Source organism: Elephantulus edwardii, unplaced genomic scaffold (assembly GCF_000299155.1).
Source record: "Elephantulus edwardii isolate Elephantulus edwardi_28Jun2011 unplaced genomic scaffold, EleEdw1.0 scaffold00005, whole genome shotgun sequence".
In the NCBI taxonomy this organism is placed as follows: domain Eukaryota; kingdom Metazoa; phylum Chordata; class Mammalia; order Macroscelidea; family Macroscelididae; genus Elephantulus; species Elephantulus edwardii.
The window spans coordinates 316,815-334,802 of NW_006399755.1; the positions used below are offsets into that span (position 1 = coordinate 316,815).

Sequence of the window (17,988 nt, forward strand, 5' to 3'; positions counted from 1 at the left end):
AAACAAGGAAGTTTCAGCATGGATCAGAGGAACCTCAGAGGCCTAAAGTTGTTGCTATTGTTGCTTCCAATTTAGCTGCCCTTCAGACCCAAGTGAGTCTCCCTATATCCTTCTCCAGAAATAAAGTAGGTGATAGAGTTTTCAGAATCTTATAAAATTGACTTCTGTGTCCTTTTCTCCCCCAAATATATATAATAATAATTTTTGACATTTGTGTGTAATATTCTTTTGCATATTTTTTATTTCTTTTTTTTCATGAAGTTGATAGTGGTAATGATAGTAACTTTGTGTCCTTGATACTGTGTTGGGAACTTTACATAATTTTTATGACCTTGCAAAAAAGGTGGTAACTTACTATTCTTGGGTGAGGAAGCAGTATCAGTGACTTATCCAAGGTCAAACAGCCAGTAAATGGCAAAACCAGAATTCTGACCCAGGTCTGCACATAAGCAATGAAGAAGGTCGCTTTGTTTTTCTTGTGATACATATGCTACTAAAGGGGAGGAGGTAAAATGTACATAAAAGTGTGAATAAAAATGCAATTGTATGCTTGATCCCTAACCAGCCTCAAAAGTGTAAGTAAAGACTGATGAAGGAATCTTTAAAAAAAAAAATCAAAATACCAAAGAAGTTATTTATTTTCTTTTATTAAAAGGCTAAATACATGTGTTTAAAAAGAATTTTCAAATTATTGAAAGCACTTGTGCAAAGGTGAGGGGAATCAACTTGAGTTACAAGGAAAGCTACAAAAGGACCTACTACCTTGTGTATTTTTGTAATTTTTGCTTCTGTCTCTGTAAGTAATAACTAAAACATTGCTGTCACATGCAACTAAGGTAAAATAAAGTAAACTGCTCTCCAGTGAGTTCTTCTACTCAGAAGGCAGTAGATAATCATGCTGGAAGTCACATAATCAAGGCTGCATCTCCCATCGTCCCTCTGGGCGGTGATGTGGGATAGCGGGTCTCTTTGAAGACTTTCAAGCCTGAGTGGGGGATGGATAACATAAGATTCATTGCTGGCTGGGGTCCATGTCTGTGGTCATATTCACATAATTGGACGGGAGGAGTCCCACTTGTCTGTTAACTTCTTTCCACCAGTCAGGGTCCTCCTTGTTGAGGACATTGATGATCTTGTCCTTGTTGAAGGTCAGCTTGTCATCGTTCTGCGCGGTATAGTCGTACATCCCAATCACTTGGCACACTGCAGGTAGTGCCATGGACTTTGGTGGCTCTGTTGGGCTTAAAAGTTTTACATAATTTTCTGGGAACCAACCTATCTGGCCCTTTTTTCCACGTGCTTGCAGTTCTTCCCACTGTCTACCTGGATTCTTTTTCTGCATCAAAATCAGTTGACCAGGGGCCAGGGTAAACTACTCTGGGCCACTAGTGGTATATGAGGCAATAACCTGGCAATTTCAGCTTCCCTCCATGACTCAAGATGCTTCTAGTTTTAACAACCATTAATGATATTTTGGTTTTGTGAACACAAGTAGTAATGTTCTTATTGTGTGCCTTAGAGTCATTTCCAACTCAGTGCAAAACAAAGAGAAACCCAGCTCATTCCTGCACACCATTCTCTCTACTGTGCTTAAATACATGGCTAAAGTAGCTGTGTCAGTCCATCTCTCTAAAGACCTCCCTCTTTTACAATGACCTGCTACTAAAGGTAGTCTAGGTATCTCTGTTTTACGAGTAAGAAAGAAGAAGCCTTTCCCTGGTTTGGGAAATAGAGTCCTCTGAGCATATGAGTTCATGCAGGGTTCTTCTGTTCTAGTGATTCTTTTTGAATGGTGTGTTTTCTAAATGTTTGTTTCCTTATGGGCTTGGTAAGCTTACAAATGCTCACTTTGTATTTGCATGAATTATTGTCCTTGAGAGCCTTATGTTATTTGTACATTTTTTTTCAAGTGCTGACTCCTAAGTCTAAATGCATTCAAGTTTTTAAAGAGAAACTACTGTTAAACTTTGTTTTATTTTGTGATGAGATGCTTTATTTGCAGGTGGCATTCTCAAGTAGTTATATCTCTTAGTTTAGAAAGAGTATAGGCAGCATGAAGATGGCCAAGTCTGGCTTCTACTAACTCCACAAAGGGGAGTAAATTGTCCGCATCATCAACGTCTACAGTTGGTGTACAGAATCACTTCTTAATAGGTCAGACATGGTCTCTCACACCCCTGCACATATTTCTATTTATTCTAGCACCAATTTTACTGGTTTACTGGGTCCGAAATCCCCTGCAGTGATCACACAAAGATCACAGTTTAGATCAGTATTACAAAGCTTCCTTCCTATTATTGCGTGCCTTAGTATTGGAACTGATTCGTAGCTCATAAACTGCCCTAGAGGAGATTGCCCTTCCTTCTCCCATGGAGCAGCTGTTGGTTTCCAACTGCATTCCTTTGGGATTACAGTGTACCTTCTTACCACTAGGCCACCAGAGCTCCCTACCAATTATGGCATCTTTCCTCAGTTCTCCAGAAGGCTTGGATGAAGGTACTTGGTACTGGCTCCATGGAGGCAGCAGTCCCAAGTCAGCTCTGCCTCATGTGGGTCTCTGGTTCTTTACTGAGTCTACTGCTGAGTCTACAGATCCCTGTCTGACTGGTGCAGGAATATCTAGCTCCAAAGAAGCTGAGCTGCACTTCTTGCTTCCTCTTCCTGGGAGTGAGATTCTCACCTTTGTTTTTAAATCTGCTCAGTTTAACTTGGAGGAATGGAAAAAACTGACCAATGCCATCATTATTATGTGTGGTCAGAGTCAAAGTCAATGGCTAGGAAAGTAATTTTTGAACAATAAACCTTTGATACCACACTTAGGTTAATATTCTTATTACTGGTATTCCCTGGGTAAATCATACTCTTATTCTAATGCTATTTACCTTTTTCAAATAAGAAACAAGTTTGGACCTGTTTGATATTTGTTAAACACTTTCCTCTTTTTTTAATTCATTGTTGGACATTTTCTCCCCCATCCTTCTCCGTCCCCCAGCCCATCCTACAATCAAGCATCCATTGTTCCAGGTTGTTTTCAGACATTAATGCATGATCATACATTCCTTTCAGATAGTTCTTCTCATCTGTTCTAATGTATTCTAAAATAGAATACTCTTTTCCCATTCCTTCCCCAACTCCCCCATTTCTATCCTATTTCATAGATGTTATGCAGTATTTCAAGCGACTTAATGGCACATACCAACAACGTGATATTTATCCGTTTGTGGCTTTCATTTAGCATAATGTTCTCAATGCTTCCCTTTATTGTGTAATGTTTTACTATTTCATTGTTTTTCAGTGCTGTGTAGTATTCCGTTGTGTGAATATACCATACTTTTTCTACCTGTTCATACACTGGGTTGCTTCCATCTCTTTGCTGCTGTGAATAATGCAGCAGTAGACATGAATGTGCATACATCTGTTTGAGTTGTGACTCTGGTTTCTTTAGGGTATATTCCCAGTAGTAGAATTGCTAGGTCAAATGATATTTCTGTTTCCAACTTTTTGAGAAAGCACCAATCCACCTTCCGTAGTGGTTGTACCATTTTACATTCCCACCAGCAGTAAGAGTTCCAGTCTCTCCACAACCCCACTAGCATTTTTTGTTTCCTGCCCTGTTGAATTTTGCTATGGCTGCTGGGGTGAGATGAGCAATGTTGCTGGGGTGAGATGAGCAACAGCTTTTTTAAGTGGCTTGATGGCTGTGTATGTGCACAAGCACACATATTGTTGTGAATTGAAAGTAACTGGATGGCAGTAGCTTTGGATTTTAGTGGGTTTTAGTGTATATAAAGGGTTATGTTAACATTGCTGTCTGTCCCTTTCTTTCATTGGACTTAATTCTGAGAGTTCTAGTAGCTGTAAGAAATTAGCTGCTTGCACACCCATGTTCTTAGTTCACAATAGCAAAGAGTTGGAAACAATGCAAGTGCCCATCAACAAATGAATGGATAGAGAGACTGTGCTATATTCACATAATGGAATATTATGTAGCACTGAAAAACAAAGAACTCATCAAATATTATACAAAATGGGTGACCATGGAGGACATTATGCTAAGTGAAATATATCAGTCACAAAAAGACAAATACTGCATAATGCCACTGTTATAGAATAGGACTGAAATGGGGCTTGGGGAGAAACTAAGAAAAGAGGGGATAAATAATATACACGGCATTGAAACAAACGAGAGAGAGAACTATATAAAAGGAATATGGGATTAGGTATTATTGGCATGAAAAGAGTCCAGAATAAGAGTTGCATAATAAAGTGGTCTGGGGTGGGTGGACAACTGTATAACAATGAAAGAACTTTTTTTCCAAAGGAAAAGGGAGGGGGGACAGGGAGGAAAATGAGCAACAATGAATGAATATATATCCAAGTTCTTTATAAACTTTCATTAAAATCTAATTAAAACAACAACAACAACAAAGAAATTAGCTCCCAACTCCAAATCAGTTGGTTTGAATCTGTCAACTACTGTGTGAAAACCCACTAGAGGGTCAGCTATGAGTCGATACCAACCCAACAGTACTTAGCAACAACAACTGAATTCTAGTCTCTTAGACCACATGGAACAGTATTTGCATTATAGTAAAAACAAACAAACAAACTTCTTTTTGTGATAAGTATATATGTAACTAAAAGACTTAGGATAAATGAGCATATTATTTACCCCAGAAATGAGTATATAGTTTATAAGCTCTGCAGTGACTGCAAGAGGCCATCATTTAATTAACAAAACTTTCACATACTTTGGGCACGTGGCCAGGAGGGACTGATCCTTGGAGAAGGACATCATGTTCAGAAGAGTGGAGGGACAGTGTAGGAGAGGAAGACCATATGAGATGGATTGATACAGTAACTAGGACAATGGGGGTAGGTGTGTCGGAATTAGTGAGACTGGCCCAGGACAGGGCAGGCTTCAGAGCTGTTGTACATAGGGTTGCTATGGGTCGCAGGCGACTTGACGGCACATAACAGTAAACAACAACAATGAATTTGTCACAAGAGTAGTAACAAGACCCCTATACTAATCTGTTAACATTTAAAGTTTTTAACCTATTGTGTCTGGGCTCCTAGAATTCCTCAGTCTGGTTGTCTCGAAATATTTCTGTCTGCTTCTTAACTGGGGCATACACATTGATTGAGACAACTGAGATAAACTTAAGGTAATAAAAATAATTTGCCAACAACAAAATGAAATTGGACCTGAAAATTCCAATTCCTAGTTGTTCTAGGGACTTTATAATAAATAGATCAGACACTGTTATCTTCACTTATTTGAAAAGCCACCCATGAAATGCTAGAGGAATATTCATACCTTACACAGATGATGACACTGTCTGATGATTTCTAATGCATCCTTTCACTAACTTTTATGCTATTTTGTATTTTTAATGCTGCCTTTGAAGAATCAATTTCTTCAAAGTCATGATTTTATGACTTTTTTATGATTTTCTTTAAGAAATTAAGCAAATATGAATTGCCTTTAGTTACTATTATAAAGCTCAATTCACTGTATATGCAAGTCACTGTTGCTACTTTGGTGAATGAATGTCACCTGTCTACCCTTTCCAAAATGACATGCTACCTAGCACTTGTCAACACTTAGTAAATGTTTATACAGATTTAAAAGAACTGCATTCCAAGGATTGCCGGAAATTAAGATTTTCTTGCATGAAGAGCTAAATATTAAGGAAAATGAAATGGTACTATAATTGTCTTCAGGTGAATGAATTATATCCTTCCTCTTCTCCCCTTTACAAGATGTAAGCTTTTCAAATATCACTATTAAAACTAAACAAAAAAGTATGATTCATGATTTGGAATCTCTTACATCTTATTTAAGAACATATTTAACTTAGCTTATGGCATCCATAGTTTATAGTTAATATGTTGTTGTTGTAGTTGTTAAGTGCTGTCGAGCTGCCTGCAACTTATACCCACCCTATGTACAACAGCCCTAAACTCTGCACTATCCCTTGTTAATCTTATTGTCTCCAGCACACCTTACCCCAATGACTGAATCAATCTATCTCATCGAGGGTCTTCCTCTCCTGTGCTGTCCTGCCACCCTCTCAAGCATGACGTCCCTCTCCAAGGACTGATCCCGCTTTGCAACATGTCCAAAGTATGTCTGACGAAGCTTCAGAATCCTTGCCTCCAAGGAGCAACTCAGCTTCATCCTCTCTGGGACAAACTTGTTTGTTCTCCTAGCAGTCAATGGTATATTCAACACTCTTCTCCAGCACCACAACTCAAAGGCATTAACTGTCCTTATATCATCCCTAGTCATTGTCCAGATCTCTAATGCATAGCAAGTAATTGCAAAGACCGTGGACTGTATCAGGCGCACCTTAGTCTCCAGACTTACATCTTTGCTCTTCAGTACTTTAGAGAGGTCTCGGACAGCTGTCTTCCTCAGTGCAATTTGTCTTTTCATTTCATGGCTGCTGGTACCAAGAATGTTGATTGTAGAGCCAAGCAAACTGAAGCTGTCAATAATCTCAATCTCTTCATCATCTAGCATGATGCGGCCAATGGGTTCAGTGGTGAGAATCTTTGTTTCTTGATATTGAGCTTCGATCCATATTGAAGGCTGCAGTCCTTGACCCTCTGCAGCTTCAGGTTCTCCTTAGTTTCAACAAGCAGGGTTGTGTCATCTGCATAACGCAGATGAGTCTACCTCTAATCCTGATGCCATACTTCTCCTCATAGAGCCCAGCCTCCCAGATAATCTTTTCCGCATATAAACTGAAAAGATATGGAGATAGATATTTCATTAAATAAGTATGGCAAAATGCAGTACATTAATTAGAAATACAGTGAAGACACACAAAAATCAAGATTGGAAATCCGGTAGCAATTTAAGTAAAATATTACACTTGGTTGTTTTCCCATTGGATAGTCTTTTTCTTAATGATAGCCTTTCTTTTCTGATGATTATAGGAAAAACCCTTTCTCCTCAATCCTCTGTGGATAGAACTGGAAGGAATGTGAAAACTTAGTCAGTTTTAAGTATTTAGGTATTGTGGAGCGGTTGTTCTTAGAATCAAAGAACAGTAAGTTCCCCAGGGCAAGAGAGGTTTGCTCTTGTAAATTCTTATGTCAGACATCTCATTTTGAGTCTTCTTGTTGTCCTATTTTGTCATGTTAATTGGAACTAGCTATTAGCTGGCCCTCCTGCAGGTTTTCAGAGGCTATAAATTACAGGGGAAGAGATTACCCTTCTTTTCCTCCCAAGGAACCATTGGCAGAAGGAACTCAGTGGTGGATTTGGACCATCAAAGTGGCACTGCCTTTAGGTTAGCAGCACAAATCCCTATGGACCGTACCAGCAGAGCTCCCTCTTGTTTAGATTAATTGGGACAATTTCTATTTGAAGTGTCCTTGTAAGAAATGATAACCTAGTATGAGTGTGCATTGCTGGGGTGCTGTAGACTCTAAAGATGTTGTTTGCAACAGATATCAGAGTCTCATATGTCTGGATGGTTCAGCATAGTCCCTGCAGTGTGTCCTGATGTTCTGCTGAGGGTGAAGTGTTGGCAGAACATAGCCAACATTTAGATTTTAAGGTTCACTGATCCTAAAGGGAATGCAAAATAAAGGACATCCAGTAGTTCAGTTTGCCAGTTGCTTTTCACAATGTATTTTTAGTATTTCTGCCTTGTTTTCACTGTAATGTGAGTCTTAGTAGCAATCCAGTGACATTTTCTAATTACCACATCAGCAGGATAATGTGCTTAGTTAGCATCTCTATCTCTTCCTACCTCTGAAGACTTGCTAATATCATTTGTAGCTTGAACATTGTTTCATTTATTTATTTGCTGTTGTTAATATGGGAAAATGAGCAAACACGTTATTTGTATTTCAAACTCAAAAAAACTCTTTGCTGCCCATTTGGGTTGTCAGAGGCCGTAAGTCTCAAGGGAGGAGATTGTTTTCTTTTGTGGAACAGCTAGTGAATTTGAACCAACTCCATTTGAGTTACCAGTGCATCTTTTCCACTAGGCCACCAGAGCTCCCTTGCCTATGTTTAGAAGGAGGGAAATGCTAAGAAATGAGAAATTAACCAAGATGGTTTCTATTTCAATGCCATAAAATTTGTCCATTTCTCCTCTCCTCTAATTCTTACTGTGTGATTTGTAAATGTCACTGAATTATGTTTTTCAATTTCTTAAAGGAGAAAATGAAAGTAAAACTTGAAGAAAATTCCTCTAGAGGAAGTCCTACATTTGCCATTTAAAGGTTTTACAAATCATCCAGGAGGCTGGGCTATATGAGGATTGTGGCATCAGAATTGGAGGAAGACCCATCAACAACCTGCGTTATGCAGATGACACAACCCCGCTTGTTGAAACTGAGGAGGACCTGAAGCGCTTGTTGCAGAAGATCAAGGACTGCAGCCTTCAATATGGATTGAAGTTCAACATCAAGAAAATAAAAAGATTCCCACCACTGGGCTGATTGACAGCATCATGATGGATGATGAAGAGATTGAGATTGTTAACAGCTTCAGTTTGCTTGGCTCCACAGTCGACACTCTTGGTAACAGCAGCCAGGAAATCAAGACACAAATCACATTGGGAAAGTCGGCTGTCAGAGACCTCTCTAGAGTACTGAAGAGCAATGATGTCAGTCTGGAGATTAAGGTGTGCGTGATCCAGATCCAGGCCGTATAGTCTTTGCAGTTCCTTGCTATGCGTCAGAGCGGTTGTTCTTAGAATCAAAGAACAGTAAGTTCCCCAGGCAATGACTAGGGATGAGAGAAAGAGAATTGATGCCGTTGAGCTGTGGTGCTGGAGAAGAGTGTTGAATATATCATGGACTGCCAGGAGAATAAACAAGTTCATCCGAGAAGGGTGAAACCAGGCTGCTCCTTGGAGGCAAGGATTCTGAGGCTTTGTCTGACATACTTTGAGCATGTAGCAAGGTGGGACCAGTCCTTGGAGAGGAACAGTCTTTGAAGGGTGGAGGAACAGAGAAAGAGGGGAAGACCATCGATGAGATGGATTGATTCAGTGACTGGGGTAATGAGGGTAGATGTGTCAGAAACAATAAAGTTGGCATAGGATAGAGCAGGTTTCAGGGCTGTTGTACATACAGTTGCTATAAGTCTCAAGCAACTCGACAGCACATAACTACCATACAACAACTTTTTTATTCAGAAGTGTTTGTATTTGTAGGTGCTGTAACATACCTACTGCTGTCAGTTTGATGCATAGAGACGCTGCAGTGGAACTGCCCCACACAGTTGCCATGAAGCTTTATGGAGAAAGACTGCCTCATCTTTCTCGTGTGGAGTGACTGGTCTGGCTGACCGTTTGGTTAGCAGGCCAATGCTTAACCCGCAGAGCCAGCACAGCTCCTTATTAGTTAGTATTTATACCCTGCAGTGGTTTTGGATATTGCTTTTAAGGCTGTAGTTAAGTGACCCAATGGATTTTAATTGACAAGAACGTTAAGGGAATGTGAAAAAGTTTTGATTAAGTCTGGGAATTTTCCATCCTTGCTTACCTCAAAATTGACATCAGTGATTACTTAATGACAGCAGAATGCTTTGAAGACATGGAGTGATCTTTAAAGGCCAGTTGCTATTAAATACTGTAATAGCTGGTGTGTAAATGATAGTCATTTCCTGTATTTGAAACTTTGTGGGTGGAGGAAAATGTTAGAAAAATCCTTAGGCAACATAATAGTATAAAAGTGTAACTTGTAAATGTTGTTGTCATGTTACTTCCGACTCATAGCAACCCTATCTATGTACAACAGCCCTAAACTCTGCTCTGTCCTAGGCCAATCTCATTGTCTCCGACACACCTACTCCCATTACCCCAATCACTGAATCGATCCATCTCATCGAGGGTCTTCCTCTCCTGTGCTGTCCTTCCACCCTCCCAAGCATGATGTCTCTCTCCAAGGACTGGTCCCTCCTTGCAACATGCCCAGAGTATGTCAGACAAAACTTCAGAATCTTTGCCTCCAAGGAGCAGCCTGGTTTCACGCTTATAGGATGAACTTTTTTTTTGTTTGTTCTCCTGGCAGTCCATGGTATGTTCAACACTCTTCTCCAGCAGGATTTGAAAAATACAGAATGTGATGAGAAATAGAGAGGCACATATATAGGTGTTACATATATGATTTACAGGTCATATTTTATTGGCATTCTTTGTCTTAGATTTTTCAGGTAAGGTTAGTTTCTCTTTCTGACAGACTGGGTTAATTGTTAAATATCAGCTGTATAGCTGGTGTAGTCTGACACGTGTTGTGCTGCTGAACAGAAGGCTGAGTGACTCCTGCTGTGGTTTGAATTCATCAGCAGCTCCGCAGGAGAAAGATAGGCAGTCCTCTCCTATCAAGATTAACTGCTCAGAAAGCTGAGGGAGGGTGGCTATGAGTGAGAAACAACTTGACAGCAGTGAGTGAGGGAGTAAAAACTTATGACTACTTGTTCTTTAAAAACAAGAAAGACGAGAGAGAGAGAGAAGAGAAGAGAGAGAGAGAAAGAGAGAGAGAGAAAGAGAGAAATAAAGGAAGGAAGGAGGGAGGGAGGGAGGGAAGGAAGGAAGGAAGGAAGGAAGAAGTCAAATCTATTTTAATGCAATATAAAGCTTGCTAATTGGAGTTCTCCAGTGTCTGGAAACAAACAACATATGCACTAATTTCTAAATTACTAGCTGGGCTTCTAAATGTATATGTTGTTCATTCAGCAGCACGTTACAAAACAATCTGTATTGTTGGTGTTTCACTGTGATCGTTTGCCATTGTTTAGTGCTGTCTGTCTGCATCTATTCAGTATGACCATATGCTGTAATCACTCGACCAGATTAGAGCATCAGGAGAGCACAGACTGCTAAACAGGAGCCAAAATAAACAGTGGGAAATGAAACTGCTATAAAATTTTGTGGACAGTAGTTGCAAAATTTTTATTTTTTAAAAAAAAACTGTTGAAAACACTGGGGAAAGTAGGGATAGAGATATGTGATGGATTGATTTTTATATTAAATTTTCTCAGCATAATTTTGTAACTCCTACCAAACAAATCCATGGGACTTTACAAACAAGATGTTTATGGCTCACCGAGGGAGTTGGACAGCTTGCTGATACTGCAAACAAGGCACAAGACACTTTTGGAATAGTGGTTGTGGTTGTTGTGGTGTATCATCAAGTTGGAACTGACTCATAGCTGACCCTCCAGTGGTTTTCAGAGACAGTACTCACATAGGAGGAGATCGCCCATCTTTCTCCTGAGGAGCAGCTGGTGAATTTGAACCAAGTACCTTTGGGTTGGCAGCACAGCTCCTTACCACTAAGCCACCAGAGCTCCAAATATGGTTATGAAACAAATGGATTGGTCAGTTTTATATTCTAGTAGGCTTAAAATGAACCAGGAAAGAGCCAGGAGTGGAGCATGTCCTTTGGACCCAGGACCTCTGAGTTGAGAACCTTTTAGACCCAGTAGATGGAGAGAGAGCTGTGACACCAGAGACTGTGCAAGATGGTCAGATGCAGTGCCAGAGAGATCGCAGCAGCAAAACCAGAAGACTGGTGCAAGATAGTGCCTGCCCACACAGGCTGTACCAACACATGGAATGAGCACTTGCTGGTAGTATGGAGAACTCTGAGTATTTACAGCACAGCTCAAAGCTTTCTAACACTTGCCTGAACAAGGGAGGGCATAGCTGAGAAACTGTGCTAACTAAAGAACTGTGTCTTGGGCCATTCCGTATATTGAATTACAATTTGTTACTTCCTTATTAAACCCTATAACTGTATGATCTTTGACTTTTGTTTGAATTATTGAACCCAAAAGAGAAATAGTGGTATGTGAGGGGCTGCTGATATCAGAATTAGTATAAAGGGTGGAGTATGAGGTATGAGTGACACCTGCCTCATAGCAATCAGTTGATACTGATTAATGGCTTTCCTCCCACTCTGTGAAGGAGCCCTGGCTACTAGGTAAGGGGTTTGAAACAGCCAGCCCCTCTATGGGAGGAAGATAGGCAGTCACTTTCTGGAAAGATTTTTAGCCTTGGAAACTAGATGGAGGGTCACTTTGAGTTAGAATTGACTTGATAGCAGTGGGTTTGGGTGGGTTGTGTGTTAAGGGTGAATCTGGCAGTTGCTCTTAGGAGGAAGATGAAGTCACTTCTCAAAGGTTTATAGCCTCAGAAATCTAATTGAAGATCATTTGGTGGTGGTGGTGGTGGTGGTGGTGTATTGTCAAGTCTGAACTGACCTATAGCCGGCCCTCCGGTGGATTTTCTCTATCACCTGGGAGGAGATTCCCCTTCTTTCTCCCTCAGGATGACTAGTGGATTATAACTGTGTTCCTCTGAGTTGCCAGTGCAGCTCTTTATCACTAAGCTACCAGAGCTCTCCAGATGGCAATTGCTTTGGTTTTGGTTTTCCTGAAATTAAACCAAGAGTTCCAATACTTATATACCATTTTTTTCAGTAGGCAATACTCCATTTAAAAAAGTCATTTCTTGCACTAGCTTTCAAATTTGCTTACATTGGGTGAGCAAAGAGGATGCAACTAACTAAAGTGGAAATAATAAGTAATGTAGAAATAATTTTAATAATCAGATGTTTTTATATTTCTGTCTTCTAGAAATGATGAAGATTTCTAAAAGTCTAATAAAATGACTATGTTGTTGTTGTTGTTATGTGCCATCGAGTCGTTTCCGACTCATAGCGACCCTATGCACAACAGCTCTAAACCCTGCTCTATCCTGCGCCAACCGCACCGCCTCTGACACACCCATCCCGATTACCCCAGTCACCGAATCAATCCATCTCATAGAGGGTCTTCCCCTCCTGCGTTGTCCCTCAACCCTCCCAAGCATGATGTCCCTCTCCAAGGACCCGTCCCTCCTGGCAACATGTCCAAAGTATGTCAGACGAAGCCCCAGAATCCTTGCCTCCAAGGAGCAGCTTGGTTTAATCCTCTCCAAGATGGATCTGTTTGTTTTCCTGGCAGTCCAGGGTACATTCAGTACCCTTCTCCAGCACCACAGCTCAAAAGCATCCACTCTCCTTCTGTCCTCCCTAGTCATTGTCCAACTCTCTGATGCATAACAAGCGATTGCAAATACCATGACCTGTATCAGGCGCACCTTAGAGGCATGGATGACATTACAGTTTTTGTTTATTCTTATAAAATTTTTAATGCCATTTTAGTCAGTAAATTATTTAGACCTTTTGTTTTCTTTTAATAGTTACTTACTCTGAATTTACTGTTTGGAAGCAAGAACAAGCCACTTCTAGAATCAGCCAACAGTGGTAAAATTTAGAACTTTTTTGCCTTGAATTTATAGTTTGATTTTCCCCTTGTTTTAAAAAGAATTTCTTTTTAGAGCATTTATAGGTTTATAGAAAACTTGTGCAGAACATATAACAGAGCTCCTGTATTCCCTTTCACTTGCTCTGTATTATTTCTCTGGTTGTTAATATCTTGCACTGATATGCTATTATTACTCAAAGTCTATGGCTCATTTTAGTGGTCATTCTTGTGTTTGTTATACAGTACTGTGGGTTTTAACAAATGCACCAGCAGTCAGAAGATCTGGAGACATATAATGTAGACAGATCTGGAAAGTCTACTGTCAGAGACCTCTCCAAATCGTTGAAGAGCACTGATGTCAGTTTAAAAAACTAAGCTGTGCCTGATTCAAGCCATAGTCTTTCCAACCACCTGCTGTGCATCTATCTGAGAGCTGGACAGTGAATAACAGGAGAAGAATTGATGTATTTGTGCTGTAGTGTTGAAGAAGAATGCTAAATATCTCATGGACTGCCAAAAGAACAGATAAGCCTTGGAGAACGTGCAACTAGAGTGCTCTCTGGATGACAAAGCTTTGTCTCACATATTTTGGCATGTTGTTAAAGGAAGCTATTCCTTGGAGAGGGACATCATGCATGGAAAGGTAGAGGGTCAGTGATACGGGAAGATCCTCAATAAGATGGATTGATAGTGTCTGCAACACTGAGCTCAACTATGTTGGTGCTAATAAGGATGGCAGGATAGGACAGAGTTCAGATCTGTTGTTCATAGGGTTACTATGAGTTGTATTCAACACAGCTACACTTAACAACAACAACAAAATGTCGTATGTCCATCTTTACAGTATCATATAGAATAGTACACTGCCCTAAAAATGCCAAGGGTGCTCTGGTGGCTTAGTGGTAAGAAGTTGCACTGCCAACCCTAATGCAAGCAGATGAAACCCACCAGCTGCTCCATGGGAGAAAGATGGGCAGTCTACTCCCATGTGATTTAGAGTCTCTGAAAACCCTGGAGGGTTAGTTATGAATTGGTTCTGACTTGACAGTACATAGCAACAACAAGAAAAATGCCCAGGGCACCACTTAATCTTTCCACTCATCACCCTGAGCTTCTGACAACTCCTGTCTTTTTATTGCCTCTTTAGTTTTGCATTTTCTAGAATGCAAGTAGTTGGAACTGTACTGTATATAGCTTTTCTCAAACCAGCATCATTCACTTAGAAAGACATATTTAATGTAGTTTTATAGCTCATTTCTTCTTATTGCTAGGTAATACTCATTGTGCCATAATTTATTCATTCACCTATTTAGAGATACCTTGTTTGCTTCTATTATTAGATACTTGCTAGGCATTTTTAACATGATTAATAACATCTAAACTCGAGATTATTTTTATGATGAAATATAGTGAGATTTTAATATAGATCTAGTCAAGTTGTGGTACTGGAGAAGAGAAAGTACCATTGCCAAGAAAACAAATTGGTCTGTCTTGGAGAGGGTAAAACCAAGTCTTTCCTTACAGGCAAGGATCTTGAAGCTCTGTCTCACATATTTTGGGCACGTGGCCAGAAGAGACCAGTCCTTGGAGAAGGATATCATGCTCAGAAGGGTGGAAGGACAGTGCAGGGGAGGAAGACCGCAAATGAGATGGATTGATATAGTATCTGGGGCAGTAAGGGTTGGTGTGTTGGAATTAGTGAGACTGGCTCAGGACAGGGAAGGGTTCAGAGCTGGACTTAGGGTCACTATGGATCACTGGTGACTCAACAGCACATAGCAACAAAAACATACTATATTGGTTGTTTTTTACTTAAGTCATTTGTTTAGAGTCAACAAGACCTTGGGGAGGGCCTCTGTATTTAAAAGTCAGTTATATTTTGGAGGAACATTCTTCTAAGTCTTTGAGCACTCTTCTGTCAGTATGCTGTACTGAGGTAACCTGGTGTTGCTATCATGCTGAACCTTGTGCCACTGGGATGTTAAATGCCATAACAGTTAGCCATGGTGGACAGTGTTTGTTGGAGCTCCCAATTTAAGACAAGTTTGGAAGCAGGAGTGGCATCCACTTCCTAAATAATATGCCTCTGGAAACTCTATGAATTTTGATAAATGACAATAGTTAAAGGCTTCAGGACTTTGGTTCATAGGGTCACTATGAGTTGTGTTCAACTCGATAGCAATGAACAACAGTTTATAATCTGTCCTGGATAGTTAAACAAATTGTGGGGTGCTTCATGATAAACATTACATAAAATACAGTTACTGTACCAAAGAGAATTGTATATTAATCTATTTCCAGAAGTGGCATAAGATCAAAACCCAGAGCTACAGAAGGCACAATTCCAAGCTGTACTGAAGACACTCGTGAAAAAGAAAAGTCCAGGCATTGAAGGATTATCTGTTGAAGTGTTTCAGCAAATAGATGCAGCCCTGGATGTGATTACTCGAAGATAACTACTTGGCTGACAGACTGAAAGATACCCATATTTGTACCCATTCCAGAAAAGGTGATCCAACAGCATGTGGAAGTTATGAAATAGTATCATTAATACTATATGTAAGTAAAATCTGAACAGAACTACCAGAAGTTGAAGATAGATTCAGAAGAGGCTGTGGAACAAGAACTATTATTGCTGATGTCAGAGGGATGTTGGCTGCAGGTAGTAAAAAAATACTAGAAAGATGTTTCCCTGTGTTTTATTGACTATGCAAAGTCAATTGACTGTGTAGATCATAATGATACTGCAAAGAATGGGAAATTCAGGGCACTTAATTGGTACTAATGTGGAGCCTGTACATAGACCAAGAAGCAGTTATTCTAACAGAACAAAGGAATACTGTATCATTTAAAATCAAGACATGTGTGTCAGGGTTATATATTTTTACCAGATCTGTTCAATCTGTATGCTTGAGAAAGTCATCCAAGAAGCTAGGCTATATGAAGAAAATAGTGGCATCAGGAGGTGAAACATCAATATCCTGTAATATGCAGATGATGCAACATGAAGATTTGAAGCATTTACTGATGAAGCTCAAAAACTTGGATTATACAGCAACATGAGGAAAACAAAAATTCTCACAACTGAACCAGTAAACAATATCATAATGAACAGAGGAGAAAGATTGACATTGACAAGGGTCCATAGTCAATGCCCACAGAAGCAGCTGTCAAGATGTTAGTGGGCAGACCTGCTGCCAGCGACCTCTTTAAAGTGCTGAAGAACAAGGATGTCATGGGGTTTTTTGTTGTTGTTGTTGTTGGTTTTTGGTTTTTTTTTGGATGTCATGTTAAAGACTGAAGTGCACTTGGCTCAAAAACATGTTTTCAGTTCCTTCAGGTGTAAAAGTTGGACAGTGAATAAGGAAGGTAAAAAAGAATTTATGCTTTTGAATTATGAAGTTGGCAAAGAATATGGAATATACCATGAATTGCCAAAAGAATAAAAAATATGTCTTAGAAGTGCAGTCAGAGTGCTCCTTAGAAACTAGGGTGGTAAGACTTTCTCTCATATACTTTTGATATGTTACAAAGAAAGGCCAGTCCTTGGAAAATGACACCTGTCAACAACAGCAAAAAAAACCTCATTATATCTTCTATGCCTTATCTAGATAAAGATTTCTGTTCAACGGAATTGTATGAAATCTTTCTTCAATTTATTATTTATTTTAGTATACATCAAAAATATGTTTGTTGTAGAAAAACAGAATATACAAATTTTGAAAAAGGAAGTCTGATTACTTGGTTGATTGTATTCTGATTTTGTTTTTTTCCTCCTATATTATTTCTTTTAGAAATATGGCTATACCCATCTTTCTGCAGGAGAACTTCTTCGTGATGAAAGAAAGAACCCAGATTCACAATATGGTGAACTCATTGAAAAGTACATTAAAGATGGAAAGATCGTACCAGTTGAGATAACCATCAGCTTGTTAAAGAGGGTAAGGATTATGAATTCTAATCATTCCAAACCAGCAAGAAAAGAGATACTAAGTCCACCTTTTATTTGAGTAATGGGAAAATCCAGGAGTTGAATTTCTTCTTTGTGGGTTTTGGTCATGTTTTAAAAAGTCATGGTATTTGAAAATGGTTGAACTGGTTTGATCTTAGATTATGTAGAGCTCAGCTTAACATGTATATGTATACACACTGACTATTCTTTTCCCCAACTTTCAATACTTTTCTCCTGTATTTCTATCCACCTCCCCTCCTTTTCCATTTTCTTGTAAGTTTTCTCTGCTTTTTCTTTTCAAACCTGGGGCCTACTCATTGCTGACATTCTCTCAGTCTTGATGATGTATGTATCTTATGTATGTATCACCATCTTCAACATGAATGTTATGAATAATAGCTGTCAAGCTAAAATAGATTTCCTCTAAAGAACAGGCACCTTGCATTGATAATTCTGCACTATCAACTCCAAAAACTATGGTCATTAGAAGATTTTTTTTTTTCTTTTTCACTTATGAGAAAAAGTGAAGGAGAAATGCAAGAGTGAGAACAAGAAACAGCTGAAGCCTCATGGGAAAGAGATAGATAAGCTTCTGGATGGAGCAGAGCCACATGAGGTTGAAGAAAAGACAAGTTTTCTTACCCTTTGTCTCAGAAGTTGGAGAAAGTTGCTTTCCTTCCACAATGAATAATCTCTAATCCCTGATCTATTACTTCCCGTATTTTATATATGAACATTGTTTAAGACTAAT

General features: G+C 39.4%; 1 protein-coding gene across 2 annotated transcripts in view; it reads left to right on the top strand.

Moving 5' to 3' along the window:
• The window catches only part of CMPK1 (cytidine monophosphate (UMP-CMP) kinase 1, cytosolic), a 56,390-nt gene that overhangs the window by 30,193 nt on the left and 8,209 nt on the right, over window positions 1-17,988 (top strand). The window contains exon 2 of one of the 2 annotated variants that reach the window (XM_006879648.1): window positions 17,080-17,226. The exons of the other annotated variant lie outside the window; for it this stretch is intronic. Coding sequence (XP_006879710.1) covers window positions 17,080-17,226 — 147 coding nt within the window. The remainder of the gene's footprint in view (window positions 1-17,079; window positions 17,227-17,988) is intronic. 2 annotated transcript variants of the gene reach the window in all.